The sequence below is a fragment of the Marmota flaviventris genome, chromosome 18, assembly GCF_047511675.1.
Source record: "Marmota flaviventris isolate mMarFla1 chromosome 18, mMarFla1.hap1, whole genome shotgun sequence".
Taxonomy (NCBI): Eukaryota; Metazoa; Chordata; class Mammalia; order Rodentia; family Sciuridae; genus Marmota; species Marmota flaviventris.
The window spans coordinates 59,811,884-59,825,087 of NC_092515.1; the positions used below are offsets into that span (position 1 = coordinate 59,811,884).

The window sequence follows — 13,204 nt, forward strand, 5'->3', positions numbered from 1 at the left end:
CCTAGCGCTTCCAGGCCGGTGGTCACACCGGAGGCATTCTTCGACGCTTGGACGCGGATGGTCCTGGTAGGCCCGGCGGGCGAGTGCGGGCGTCGCGGCTGGTGGGGGCAGCCGAGGAGCCCCAGCTCCCCCGGCCCCGCCCGGCGCAGGCCGCGCCCGCCCGCGCCCCGCCCGCGAGGCCCCGCCCCCGAGAAGGCCCCGCCCCGGCGCCCTTCCTCCCGCCGGCCGCGCAGGCTCGCCCCGCCCTCGCGCAGGCCCCGCCCCTACGTCCCCCGCCCGCCGCCATTGGCTGCGCCGCCGCACTCCCGCTCGCACTTCCTGGCGGAGCAATGGCCGCGCCGCGGGCCGGTCCGGGGTCTCCCGCGCCCGCGCCCCGCCGCGCCGAGCGCCCGCCGCCGCCCGCGCCCTAGCGCCGCCAGGTGGGCCTGCGCCCGCGGGCTGCCGGCCGTGCGCCGTGCGGGGCCGGAGGGCGGGGTCCCGGCGCCGCTCTGTGCGGGGCGCTGCGGGCGGGGCGCGGCGCGGGCAGGTGCCACCGCCCCGCAGGTGCGACAGGTACGGCCTGGGCGCCGACCGCGCGGCCGCAGGTGAGTGCCAGCGGCCCCCGCGCGTCGCGGCTCCACCTCCTCGCAGCCGGTCGGAACCTGCCCGGGCGGCGGTTGTGCGGCGGGTGCCGCCAGCGGGTGCCCGGTCCGAACGAGCGACAGAAGCGACCCCGAGGCCCCGCCGGCGACACCCGGACGGTGAGTGCTGCCCGGCGCCGTGCCATTCCGCCGCGCTGTCTCCGGCGCTGCGCCTCCCCCGGGACCCGGCCGTGCCGGACGTGGGCTCCGATCCCCTGTTGACTGAAAAGACCTTTCACACGGAACGAGGTCTCCACTGTGTGAGCGGACGGCCTTGACCCTTCGCCTGCTTCCAAAAAGCCCCGGAGACGGCCGACGTCCTCGCTGGTAGAAATGCACGGAGACAAAAGGGAGCTTCCGGCGCCGGGAACTCTCTCTAGATATCGTGGCCTAGAAAAGAAAGCTGCTAGCTTTTGAGGGCAAAACTGAGCCTTGCTTGGCCGCCTGCGGTCGGGGCCAGGGGATTGTTGGTGTAGAGAGGATCCTGTGTTTTCTGCTCTGTGACCTTGGGTGAGCCCCTCAGCCACCTGGGCACCGGTGTCTTACTGTGGATACGATGTCGCACAGGGCCCAGGTGGCACGAAGTCAGGGGTATACAGGAGGCACTGTATGAATGCTGGTCTTCCTCTTTCTTCTCTGGGCCTCCCAGCCTTGGAATATCAGGAAGACCGGGGGTGGGTACAGCCTGTCATGATCACAAATTCGCTAGCTGTGCAGAGATATAGTTGCCCCTTCCTTACCTGCCCCCCAGGAGTTGGACAGGATGGAATGTGCCTGAATTTATTTCTCCCATGGGAACAGGCAGCCCCCTCCTGTGTCCCCATTTATCTTAGAATAATGCTGACTTCTTGTCACATTGTTCTTTATTAGCAAAGACTGTTAAATAGGTAACAAAATTGATTCTTTTTACAGACTCACCAGGAAAAAAATTCCTCCTTAAACCCTCAGCCCCACTATGTGACCTGTTCCCACATATTGACTTAGTTCTTCCTCCTTGTGCCCTCCCAATCCCTCAAGGTCCTCCTGAAACCTGGCTCTGGGCTGTCAGTGAGTTGTGTGGCATTTCAGCACTGGTAAAAACCTTAACACTGTGGTGTACTTGCCCATGCTGAGTTTGACCATCAGGTTCAGGGAAGTTCACACACTTGCTCGAGTTTATGTTCAAGATAGGGCAAAGGCCCCAGCCAAGGTTTCCTGCCTTGGACTTTCTTTCCCCCATGTCCAAGCAGAATAACAGTGCCGGCCTCACGGGGCTGTATGGGGACCAAGCAAGCAAAGAGACACAAAAGCCCAGAGAACAGTGTGTGTCTAGAATGTACTTTATACATGCTCATCATCACTGTGCCACATCCTGCACTTTGTCATAATGTTCAAAAGTGTGATCCTTGCTAGGGATACAGCTCAGTTGGTAGAGTGCTTGCCTCACATGCACAAGGCCCTCGGTTTGATCCCCAGCGCCACCAAAAAAAAAAAAAATTGTGATCCTTGAGAGGTTTGGGCCTTGTTCAGTATGCTCCCAAGAAGAGCCTAGATTTGAAGGTGGATTGTCAGCTGTTAGCTGTGTGACCACATCTCAGTATTCTTATCTGCAAAATGTGACATTCACCTGATCAAGTATTGTGGGAGTTCAATATAAGGTAGCACATGGAAGTCCCGTGGCTTGTTTCCAGGGCCATAGTCTAGGCTCTGAAATGATAACTATTATCATTATAATCCTGATCTAAAAGCCCCTAGTTGAGACTGAAGACGAGAAGGTGGGGGCTGGGAATGTACACAACTCAGTGGTTGAGTGCTTGTGTAAGTATGCATGAGGCCCTGAGTTCAATCCCCAGCACTGCAAAACAAAAAGAAAAAAATAAAGAAGTAGGTATTAGCAGGAAGTGGGCTAATTGACATGTCAGATTTTAGATGCCAAAGGAACCCTGGTTAAATATTCTAAAGGCTGGGCTGGGGCTGTAACTCAGTGGTAAAGTGCTTGCCTAGCACATGTGAGGTCCTGGGTTCAATCCCCAACAACACATAAAAATAAATAAATAGAATAAAGGCATTGTGAAAAAAAATTCTAAAAAAAAAAAAAAAAACCTGTTCTAAACAATGCTGACAACCTGATTCTTTGAACTCACAGGTCAGAGAGTCCTGTGTATTGCTCTGTTCTCTCCCACGTTCCTCCTTGGGACAGTTCTGCACTTGTTGTCCTTGGTATCTACAGCAGATCCTGCGATTAATGAATGACCTGGAGGAGCTCCCGGGGAGGGCTTCAGGACCAGACTTCTCCTAGAGTTCATGTGCATACTCAGAAATCCTGTTCTTGTTGTAGGGCTGCGATCTCTCACAATGGAGGGAAGCCGGCAGACGCGAGTTTCTCGGCCCTACAAGATCAGCGAATCTTCAAAGGTCTGTGCCTGCAGATTGCCTCAGACGTGTGGTGTGCTGACTCTCACTTGTTGTTGGTTTCAGCCATAAGCAAAGGTAGATAAGGCAAGGGGCAGAGAGCACCAGAGCGCCAGACTGCTGAGGGTGCGAGGGCACGGTGTGCACACTATGGCGTTGTCATCCTTCGCCAGGGTGGTGTCCTGGGGAGTCCCTCCTGTGTCACACCCGGCTTGCTTATTCATGTACTAATGCTAGGATGCAGATGGAATAGGATGGGAACTGTGGGGTCTCTGTCCCAGTGTGGGGCTCAGCACCACCAGAGACAGGCGCATGAAGAACCTGGCTGCTGGCTCTAGGGTGGGGCCTCACCGGGATCCTTATGTGGAGGTTCCAGGGCCTCTTTCCTGCCCTGGACTCTCAGGGACCTCAAGAGTGAGCTAGGGTGTGTTCCGCAGGGCTAGGCTCACAGCCCCCTCAGGCTGGCTCCATCAGAATCAGCCTGAGGGAGAGTGGGGAGAGTCTGTAAAAGTGCCCTGCCTGGCCCCACCTGGGACCTGCTCAGTTAAGGTCTGAGGGCAGGACCTGGGGGCTGTGCCCATGGTCCAGTCCATGAATAGAGCAGTCCCTGCCCCACAGCTGCTGTAGGTAAAGATGGAGGGTGCTCATTTGCAGCACAGTCCCCATTTGCACTTGTCTCCAGCTACAAATACTAATAATGCCCTCTTTTGAAATTTCCCTTTTGGAGATTAAATTTTGTGGTTGCTTTAGCTTATGCATTGTGAGGGTGAAAACTGGTTCTTGGGGTGCAGAAAACTTACTTTTTGTATACAGAGCAAACCATGAGACCTCACTTGGGCAGTAGACAGGGTGCGGGTGGTGGTGGAGCTCCTGGGGAGGGCTTTAGGACCAAACTTCTTAAAAGGCTTCTTAGTGGGAAAAAATGGAGAGATTCTGCATTGCCCAAAGGGGTGGCAAGCAGCTCGAGGTTGGGGCGGCTCTGTAGAGGCACCTGAAGGGAAGGCACTGTGCAGAAGGGGTTGTTCCCCTGAGAGACGGTCTCCTTTGCCACCTGAGTTTGCCGAGAAAGCTCCTGTATGTCTGCTTTCTGTCCATGAGCACAGAGGGCCCGCTGTGCTCAAAGGGGCTTTGTTCCTGACCTTGGCTGCAGACACAGTGTTGCTTTCTAAGTTTGATAGCACTGGAAATGTGTGTCTTTTAAAGTCAGATTCAGAGTCTCTGAATGGAAGCTTTTAGGAACAGGACAGGATCCGCTTTTCTTTAGTTGATTGTGTTTCTAAATTTTCTTATAAAAAATGAAAGTGGCCAAATCATACCTTGCATTTATGAACATTAATTTAATTCACGTAGCCAGCCCTGAGATGGGCAGATAGCATGTGTCCAAACCCTTCCTGCCACGGTGCTCAGCTCAGCTGCTTCCCAAGTTCTCTGCTTGTGGTTTCTCCTGCTCTGAACTTGACTGGAGTCCCAGTGGGCCACTCTCGTGTGTCTGGGGCATCCACTCAGCCTCAAGCCTGCGAGCCTGGCAGCCAATAGCTGGTGCAGGTCATTCATGCTTGGCATGGACTCTGCCTGTGTGCGACTCCACTATTCACTTAGCCACCCTGTGAGGGGACAGTGCACAGTGAAGCAGACCTTCACCCCCACACCTGCTGCGTCCTCTAGATCATTGGCCCAACCACCTGGTCTCTTCCATCATCTGGCCTCGCGTGCAGTGATGCACCAAGAGGGGTGAAGACCAGTACAGCAAGGAGAGTTGGAACTTCTAAATTACCGAAATGCCAGAATTCTGCTCTTTGAAACTAGGGACGTGTGTGTGTGTGTGTAAAGTCATCTGTGCAGCTGAAATGCCAGGCACAGGCTAACCCGTGCACCTCTCCCCTGCACCACCCCGCTGCGGCAGATGGTCCCCTTGCAGCTGTGCCTGCCCCCCAGGCTGTATCCCTGTTGCACCACAGCTGGCTTGTGTGTGCCCATCTGAGTGCTAGGTCCCACCCCCTCACCACTTGAGAGCTGTGGGCTGGGCGCCCCCTGCGCCCCTTACTTGCTTCTCTTGGATGCCAAGGCTTTGCCTCACTCAGTCACCTGCTATTGTAGTGCTTCCTAATTCCCTTCCTGCCATCTATAAAGGCCCCAGGCCAGTGTCTGTAGGAGCCCAGACATTCCTGCTTAATTAGAAGCCAAAACTAGGCCAGCTTGCCTCTCTCTGTAAGCAGCCAGATAAACAGCCACCCCTGAGCCCTCGTGGAGGAGCAGAGAGCCTGGCCCTCTGGGCTGCAGGGAGGGAGCCTCAGGTAGTGTCTCTGCGCACCCTCAGCAGGTTGTGAGGACACTCTGCTCTGGGACGTCAACAGGGTGATTGATGCTGCACTTGGCCAGACGCAGAACGACCACAGGAAACCATGGCTTCTAATTACATCAGCATCAGCAGCAGTAAGAGCAGACTTTAAAGGGAAGAAAAGGAAACGCACCATTGCTGGACATGTTGAGATGGGCCTCGCATGTGCCAAGCACGCAGCACCAGCACCTTGCAGACCCGCAGTCTAGTGCCCTTCTCTGTACAGCTCCGTGCTCCCCTTCTCAGGATCACTACTGGCCAGTTCTTTCCTTAGTCCCCCTTGAGTAGATCAGCTACTGTATGATATTTTTTTTGAATGGCCTGTTTTTCCCTACATTGAATTTTTCTTGCCTTTTGTGTGTGTGTGTGTGTGTGTGTACTGAGTAAATAAAGCAGTGTGTGTACAGTATCCCTAAAATAAGGTGGATCAGTCCTGCAAGGTCTCAGAAATCGGTCTAGATTTGATGCATGGTCGTGTCCTCAAGAGCCTGTGGCAGTCGCTTGGCATTCTCACTGTCTGCCAGCTTGAATTGATCAAACCGATTAATTGGAATCATTCACGTTAAATGTATCAATTCCAGGATAGTGTGGTAATTAAAGCTGATGAAGTCAGGCCCAGGTTCAAGTCTCAGCGCCACTGCTCAGTCCCTATGGGATCTGGGCAGGTTTTCTGGTATCCACCTCCCTCTCCTGGAAAAGGGGGGTTGTCAGGGACGTTTGTGATGCTCAGAGGAGAGCATGTTTCTGGTGCATAACACAAAGGAGCACATCCTGAGCCCCAGGGAAAGACAGCTCCGCACTAGCATGCTAGTGGTCCTTTAATCCAGGAGTGGGTGTGAAGCCACACTTCCCAGGAGGATCCCAGAGCACCTAGTAGTAGGCAGGAAGCCAGCCACCTCCCTGGGTGGAAGTGTGAAAGTGGGAGCCACGCTCTGGCATGACCGTGTGCCAGACACCTTGTGTGATGTGGGAAGCTGTCTGTCAGCAGATTACCGAAACCTCAGTAGGAGTTGACAGCTCATGGTGGGCACTGCTCAGGCATTGCTGGGTCAGCACTTTGCCCTCTTCTATCTCCCTACCTCCCCAAACCTGGGTGATAACACCCTGGTCCTCATTGCCAGACCAGAAGGTGGAGCCTCAAGTTCCCGGGCTTAACCCAAGAACCCAGTGAGCAGCAGAGCTAGGCTCAAACCAGTTCCCAGCTGACTTCAGGGCTTTGTGCACAGCTGCCCTCTAATATGGTAGCACCTTCCGTCCTTTGTCATGACCTGGAAGCAGGGAGGGGAGAGAGAGAAGGAAGGGGACAGAAAGGAGCTTCTAGCACTCTGTTTAAAAGAAGGAAGAAAGCCAGGCACGGTGGCGCACGCCTGTAATCCCAGTGACTCGGGAGACTGAGCCAGGAGGATGGCGAGTTCAAAGCCGGCCTCAGCAACTACTTGGCACTGAGCACCTCAGTGAGACCCTGTCTCTAAATAAAATACAAAATAGGGCTGGGGAGGTGGCTCAGTGGTTGAGGGCCCCTGGGCTCAATTTTCAGTACAAAGAAAAAAAGGAAGAAAATCGGGGAGGGGGAGAGAAAGCAAGAAAGTTTTTAGAAATTATAAAAAAAGGAGAAAGTTTAGACAGACACACAGAGGCCCTCTGTGGTCTCTCATTCCTCTCCCTCTGGGGCAGGTCGCAACTGCTGGGTGGGTTGTGCCACCCCCTGACCGGCCCTCCTTCACAGGTGTACCGCTGGGCCGACCACTCCTCCACAGTGCTGCAGCGGCTAAACGAGCAGCGGCTCCGCGGCCTCTTCTGTGACGTGGTCCTGGTGGCGGATGAGCAGCGCGTGCCAGCCCACCGCAACCTGCTGGCCGTGTGCAGCGACTACTTCAACTCCATGTTCACGCTGGGCATGCGGGAGGCCTTCCAGAAGGAGGTGGAGCTGATCGGCGCCTCCTACATCGGGCTCAAGGCCGTGGTGGACTTCCTGTACAGCGGGGAGCTGGCGCTGGACGGCGGCAACATCGACTACATCCTGGAGACGGCGCACCTGCTGCAGATCTGGACAGTGGTGGACTTCTGCTGCGAGTACCTGGAGCAGGAGGTGAGCGAGGACAACTACCTGTACCTGCAGGAGCTGGCCTCCATCTACAGCCTCAAGCGGCTGGACGCCTTCATCGACGGCTTCATCCTGAGCCACTTCGGCACACTGTCCTTCACGCCCGACTTCCTGCAGAACGTCTCCATGCAGAAGCTGTGTGTGTACCTGAGCAGCAGCCAGGTGCAGCGGGAGTGCGAGCACGACCTGCTGCAGGCGGCCCTGCAGTGGCTGACGCAGCAGCCCGAGCGCGAGGCGCACGCCTACCGGGTGCTGGAGAACATCCACTTCCCGCTCATCCCCAAGAACGACCTGCTACACCGTGTCAAGCCGGCCGTGTGCTCGCTGCTGCCCCGCGAGGCCGACTGCGAGGGCTTCATCGAGGAGGCCGTGCACTACCACAACAGCCTGGCCGCCCAGCCCGTCCTGCAGACCAAGCGCACAGCGCTGCGCACGGACGAGGAGCGCCTACTGTTTGTGGGCGGTGAGGTCTCTGAGCGGTGTCTGGAGCTCAGCGATGACACCTGCTACCTGGACGCCAAGAGCGAGCAGTGGGTCAAGGAAACGCCCCTGCCGGCCCGGCGGAGCCACCACTGCGTCGCCGTGCTGGGGGGCTTCATCTTCATCGCGGGCGGCAGCTTCTCACGGGACAACGGAGGGGATGCAGCCTCCAACCTCCTTTATAGGTATGACCCCCGCTGTAAACAGTGGATCAAGGTGAGATTAAAGCCAGATTATTTCTTTTCTCTTGAGGCCTCTTTTCTTTGCCCTAACCTAGTCTTGACTTCCTTTCTCTCTGGGCCTTGGCGACAGTCCTGCTCCTGAACGAGGTGTGACAATAAAGAGATGAGCCACGGCTCCCACCCTCCCCACCCGTGCCCCCTGGGGAGAACGAGGGCAGTCCGGGGACTCTGCCCCGTGCCACATCCCACGTCAAGCTGCACGAGGCCTTAGCACCATGCAGCAGCTGAGTGCCTGGGTTGTGACCAGGGCAAGCAAAGAACCAAATTTTCAATTTTACTTAATTTACGTTTAAGTGTAAATGGCCACATGAGGCACCTCACTACCAGCTGCTGCTTCCAACATGCTCCCTGGGTCTCGGCCTCCACCAGGCTCCTCTTTCGGAAACATTTGGGAGCAGCTTTAAGGAGTCCACAAAGCCCATACCTGGCCCATTGGCAGGTATCAAGGCAAGATCAGGGAGGAGTGTGAACCCAGGTGCACACCTGAGATTGCACTCCCACCTGGCCACAGTGTGGCTGGGATCCCAGGCCCGTTCCTCCCGCTCTCCCAATCCCACATTTCTCCTCTGGAAGTGCACGTGGCCTTCCAGGCAAGAGGGTGTGGCCTGCATTGAGTGGCATGCATCTGGCTCAGGTGGTCCGGGATGTGCCTTCTCTTGACCATTGCCCATTAAAATCTGTGTCCATCTTTATACTCACACCTCTGTATTACTTCGTAACTCCGTGTCTTTCTGAGCTTTAACACTCAGAATGGATTCAAGATATCCTTTTGATTTTATTCTCAAAAGTCTTAAAACCAAGCCAGGTGTAGCAGAGCGTGCCTATAGTCCCAGCCACGAGGGAGGCTGAGGCAGGGGGATGGCAAGTTTGAGGCTGCCCAGGCAACTTGGATTCTATCTAAAAGTAAACATTTTTTAAAAGACATAGTTCAGTAGAACATTTGTTTAGCATGTGCTAAGCCCTGGGTTCAGTCTCCAGTATCCAGAAAAAAAAATGTGGGCTGGGGATATAGCTCAGTTGGTAGAGTGCTTGCCTCCCATGCTCAAGGCCCTGGGCTCAGTTCCCAGCACCACACACACAAAAATCTGAAACCCAGGGCCAAGCCGTACCACTGGAGGGAGGCTGCAGCTTTGGAGGCAGCTCAGAGACTGTAACAGCAGCGGGGGTGTGTCGTCTGCAGGACCACATTCAGTGGAAATCACTTAAAAAACCAAAACAGAAAAGGTCAGGTCTTCTGCTTTTCAATGTCCTGTCAAATGCTACTTTCTTCCTTTAACGTGGACGGCAAGCAGCATTAGTGTTTAAAGACCCCTGATGGAGGGTGCTGGGGGCAGGCGATTTCTCAGGTCAGAAACCCGCTCACTAGACTACCTGCTCTGTTCCTCTGAGTCCCGGTCCACGAGGTCGACCACGTGGCCAGACAGGTTTGGGAAACCGAGGGTCCTCTTCATGAGGTTCCCAGTGTCTTGAGATCCAGGGGCTCTGAAAGTCTCACCAAAAGACCTCTTCTTGCCCCCCAGGCTCACTGGCCACATCACACCTCCTGGGCCGAGCACTCCATAGACATAGTTGGAGAGCACAGTGCTAGATAATGACACTGATCGGCGTTGAGGGAAGGGAAGGTACAGGTGTGTTGCTTCCACAGGTGGCCTCCATGAACCAGCGGCGTGTGGACTTCTACCTTGCCTCCATTGGGGACATGCTGTTGGCTGTTGGTGGCCGGAATGAGAATGGAGCACTCTCTTCGGTGGAGACCTACAGCCCCAAGACTGACTCTTGGTCCTACGTGGCCGGCTTGCCAAGGTGACTGGGTCCTGAGGCCTCTTCTTCCAGCGTGACTTCTGGGAGAACAACGTTTATTAGTCTGCTCACTTTTTGGGTATTCTGGCCTCTAGTTCTGGGGGGAAATCTGGCTTATGGGCAGCAGTGGATAGCCACAAGGGGTCTAGGGTGCGGGAGCCTGGGCTTTAGTTCTAGATTGTCAGTGAGCGTCCGCCGCGCTGCCTAGATAAGCGTCACCCCTTCCAGGTCCATGTGGTTCCTGACCCCAGGAGTCTTGAGTTACCAACGGGGGATTTACTGGAAGACCCCACTGAGCTCTGGGGGTGGGGCCTTCGCCCACTCAGTCTTCCCTTCCTCACTGCAGCAGAGGGGGCCGGCGGTGAACTCTGCCCAATGGGGTGGGGGGGCGGAGATTCTGCTGGTGATCCTTCAGGCGCACCTGGTGGGCAGGAGCTGTCCAGGTGAGCAGCCCAGGCACCTCGGGGACCTCGTCCCGAGGGTTAGCAAGGGTGTGGGCAAGTGTAGCTGGCGCCGGGAGTCATGCCAGGCGCTAGTCCCAACCCTTCAACTCATAGACGGCCTCTTTCACCTGGAGGATCCTGAGGCCAGCGCAGTAATGACGGGCACTGCTGACAGATAGTAAGTGGCTGGCCCTTGCAGCTGTCACAGTGGCCAGGACTGCTCTTCCTAACTCAGGGCCAGGTGCTGCATGTGACTTGTCACCTTCTCTGGGTGACAGGACAGGCCAGGCCAGCCTATCCTGGGCCATCCCCAAGCTGAGGTACTTCACCAACCCATTTCCAGGTGGAGAAGTGGAGCCTAGAATGTGCTCAGTCTGTTGTCCCCACGGTCCCGGCCAGCCAGCACCGGCTGTGCACTGGACACTTCGAGGACTATTATTCCTAAGCACTGCAGCCCAGGGCTGAGCAGTCCGTGACGCTGCAGTGCCAGTGTGTCCCCGGCTGGCCCCACCGACTCATCTCTCGTGTGTCCTTGTTGGTAGGATGGGGCCTCTGTGAGACCCAGCCCATCTCAGCGTAGGACCCTGCTGGCCACTCTGCCACCCTAGACCCGTGCTGTGAGCTCCGCCGGACACTCTCTGCCTGTCAGGCTCCTGCCGTCACCCTGTCTGGAGTCTCACCGTCCTGTCCTCTGGCTGTTTGTTTTGGTGGCCGCACTGGGGCTTCATTGTTTTGTGGTCTGGTCTGTTGGGTCCTTTTCTCAGTAAAGCAGCACCTAGGAGGGTGTGGTGGTGCCTGTTCCCTGTGCGTCCTTCCACCCTACGACTTCTGATGGGCAGAGGCCCCGGGGCGCCTGTAGCCGAGGCCACTGTGGAGCAAGCTGGCGCAGCACTGAGCACCGTCTCTGCTCCATCTTGCAGGTTCACCTACGGCCACGCGGGCACCATCTACAAGGACTTTGTGTACATCTCGGGGGGCCACGACTACCAGATCGGCCCCTACCGCAAGAACCTGCTGTGCTACGACCGCCGCACGGATGTGTGGGAGGAGCGGCGGCCCATGACCACGGCGCGTGGCTGGCACAGCATGTGCAGCCTGGGCGACAGCATCTACTCCATCGGGGGCAGCGACGACAACGTCGAGTCCATGGAGCGCTTTGATGTGCTGGGCGTGGAGGCCTACAGCCCGCAGTGCAACCAGTGGACCCGCGTGGCGCCCCTGCTGCATGCCAACAGCGAGTCGGGGGTGGCCGTGTGGGAGGGCCGCATCTACATCCTGGGCGGCTACAGCTGGGAGAACACGGCTTTCTCCAAGACCGTGCAGGTCTACGACCGCGACGCCAACCAGTGGAGCCGCGGCCCCGACCTGCCCAAGGCCATCGCCGGCGTGTCGGCCTGTGTCTGCGCCCTGAAGCCGCAGCTGGAGGACAGGAAGAAGAAGGGCAAGGGCAAGCGGCAGTAGGGCAGGGCCAGCGCTGCCGCCCGCTCCTGGCCTCGTGGCTGGAGCAGTAGGCAGTGGCCGCCCCTTAGCCCTCTGGAAATGTTACGTGCTCTTGGCAGCTTTTTTACTTTTATGATTCTTGGTATTTCTATGGTATCATAACCAATTAAACATGGTATATCACTTGACACATTATCTTGCCTGAGTAATTAAACCTGGGCCCAGGCAGTGACCATCCTTTGGATCTGTGCAGGCCTTCTTCCCAGGGAGGTCCCCACGAGTCCCCTTGACCTTCCCCCGAGAGCACCAGCACACAGAATTCACAGAAATGTTCGTAGAGAGACGCGGGCCTTACGGGGGTATTTGGGACCACCTAGTCTAAGCAAACCTGGCCCGTCTTTTAAAAATACAGATTCCAGGGCCTTCCTCAGAATCATCAACTCCAGAACTACCAGGACCATTGTAACCAGCCTTTGAATTGTGAGCGTCGGCCATGGCCGGCAGCCGCTGGCCAGGTCAAGCATGTGTGCGTCATTGAGAACGCAGGCCCACCAGGGCAAGTGATCGGCCAAGGGTACCACTGTGCCCGAGAGTCAGGCGGGGGGTGGGGACTTCCTGCTGCGGACCTTTTCTTCTGGGCTTTCTGTCGCAGCTTTTCCTGGCTAGTGATCTCTCTGCATTCTAGAAAGTCACAGGTAACCAAGAAAGAAAGGGAAAACAGCACAGAGCTCTTTGGACGCGTCATCCTGTAATTTGTGGCTTTTCACCCTCAACGTCCCTAACTTTACTGTAAGAAAATCTACGTTTCTCAGGAAGAAGAGTGAACTTTGTAGGACCTGCGGTTGTTTGCAATGGCTGTAGCTCTGAGGAGCCGTTGGGAGCAGAACACACAAACTTGTGGGTTCCCAGGGTGCTTGAGTGCCCCCCTCAGCTCAGGTGACACGGTGCTGGCCCTGGGTGCCTGCCACTGTGTGGCTTTGCCTGCCGGGCAGCTCCTTTAGCAGATCTCCATCTGTGCCCGCGAACCTTAGCCGGCAGGTGAGATGGGAGGACCTCTGTCTGTGTGGGCTGCTGGTTCCCTTGGCTTCTCCTAGATGTGGTTTCTAGAACAGTCTTGGAGGTGTGCCCTCCGAGAGCTGTCAGACTGCGGCCCAGCCGGCAGGTGACACAAAGCGCGACTCGAGGCCAGGAGTGCGATGGTTTTGACCCTGAGCCAGGAAGGCCAGGATCTGAGGCCGGGATGCAGAAGCTCACTGTTGACACCGATGTGGGAGCGGAGCGTCTCGGTGCACTTCTGTTTCTACTCCTTGCTCCCCCCACCCCCAGGGTTTCCTGTAGTTCCCATC

At 56.5% G+C, this 13,204-nt stretch overlaps 1 protein-coding gene across 2 annotated transcripts; it reads left to right on the forward strand.

Moving 5' to 3' along the window:
- Positions 1-458: 458 nt before the first annotated feature.
- On the forward strand, positions 459-12,046 carry Klhl36 (kelch like family member 36). 2 transcript variants are annotated; one of them, XM_071604960.1, is made up of 5 exons: positions 459-740; positions 2,938-3,014; positions 7,076-8,149; positions 9,821-9,978; positions 11,339-12,046. In XM_071604960.1, the coding sequence occupies exons 2-5, from the start codon at positions 2,955-2,957 to the stop codon at positions 11,877-11,879; spliced, it is 1,833 nt and encodes a 610-aa protein (XP_071461061.1). In that variant the 5' UTR covers positions 459-740; positions 2,938-2,954; the 3' UTR covers positions 11,880-12,046. The 2 variants fall into 2 exon arrangements, with proteins under 2 accessions (XP_071461061.1, XP_071461062.1); XM_071604961.1 differs by having other exon boundaries at positions 459-584.
- Positions 12,047-13,204: the final 1,158 nt, after the last annotated feature.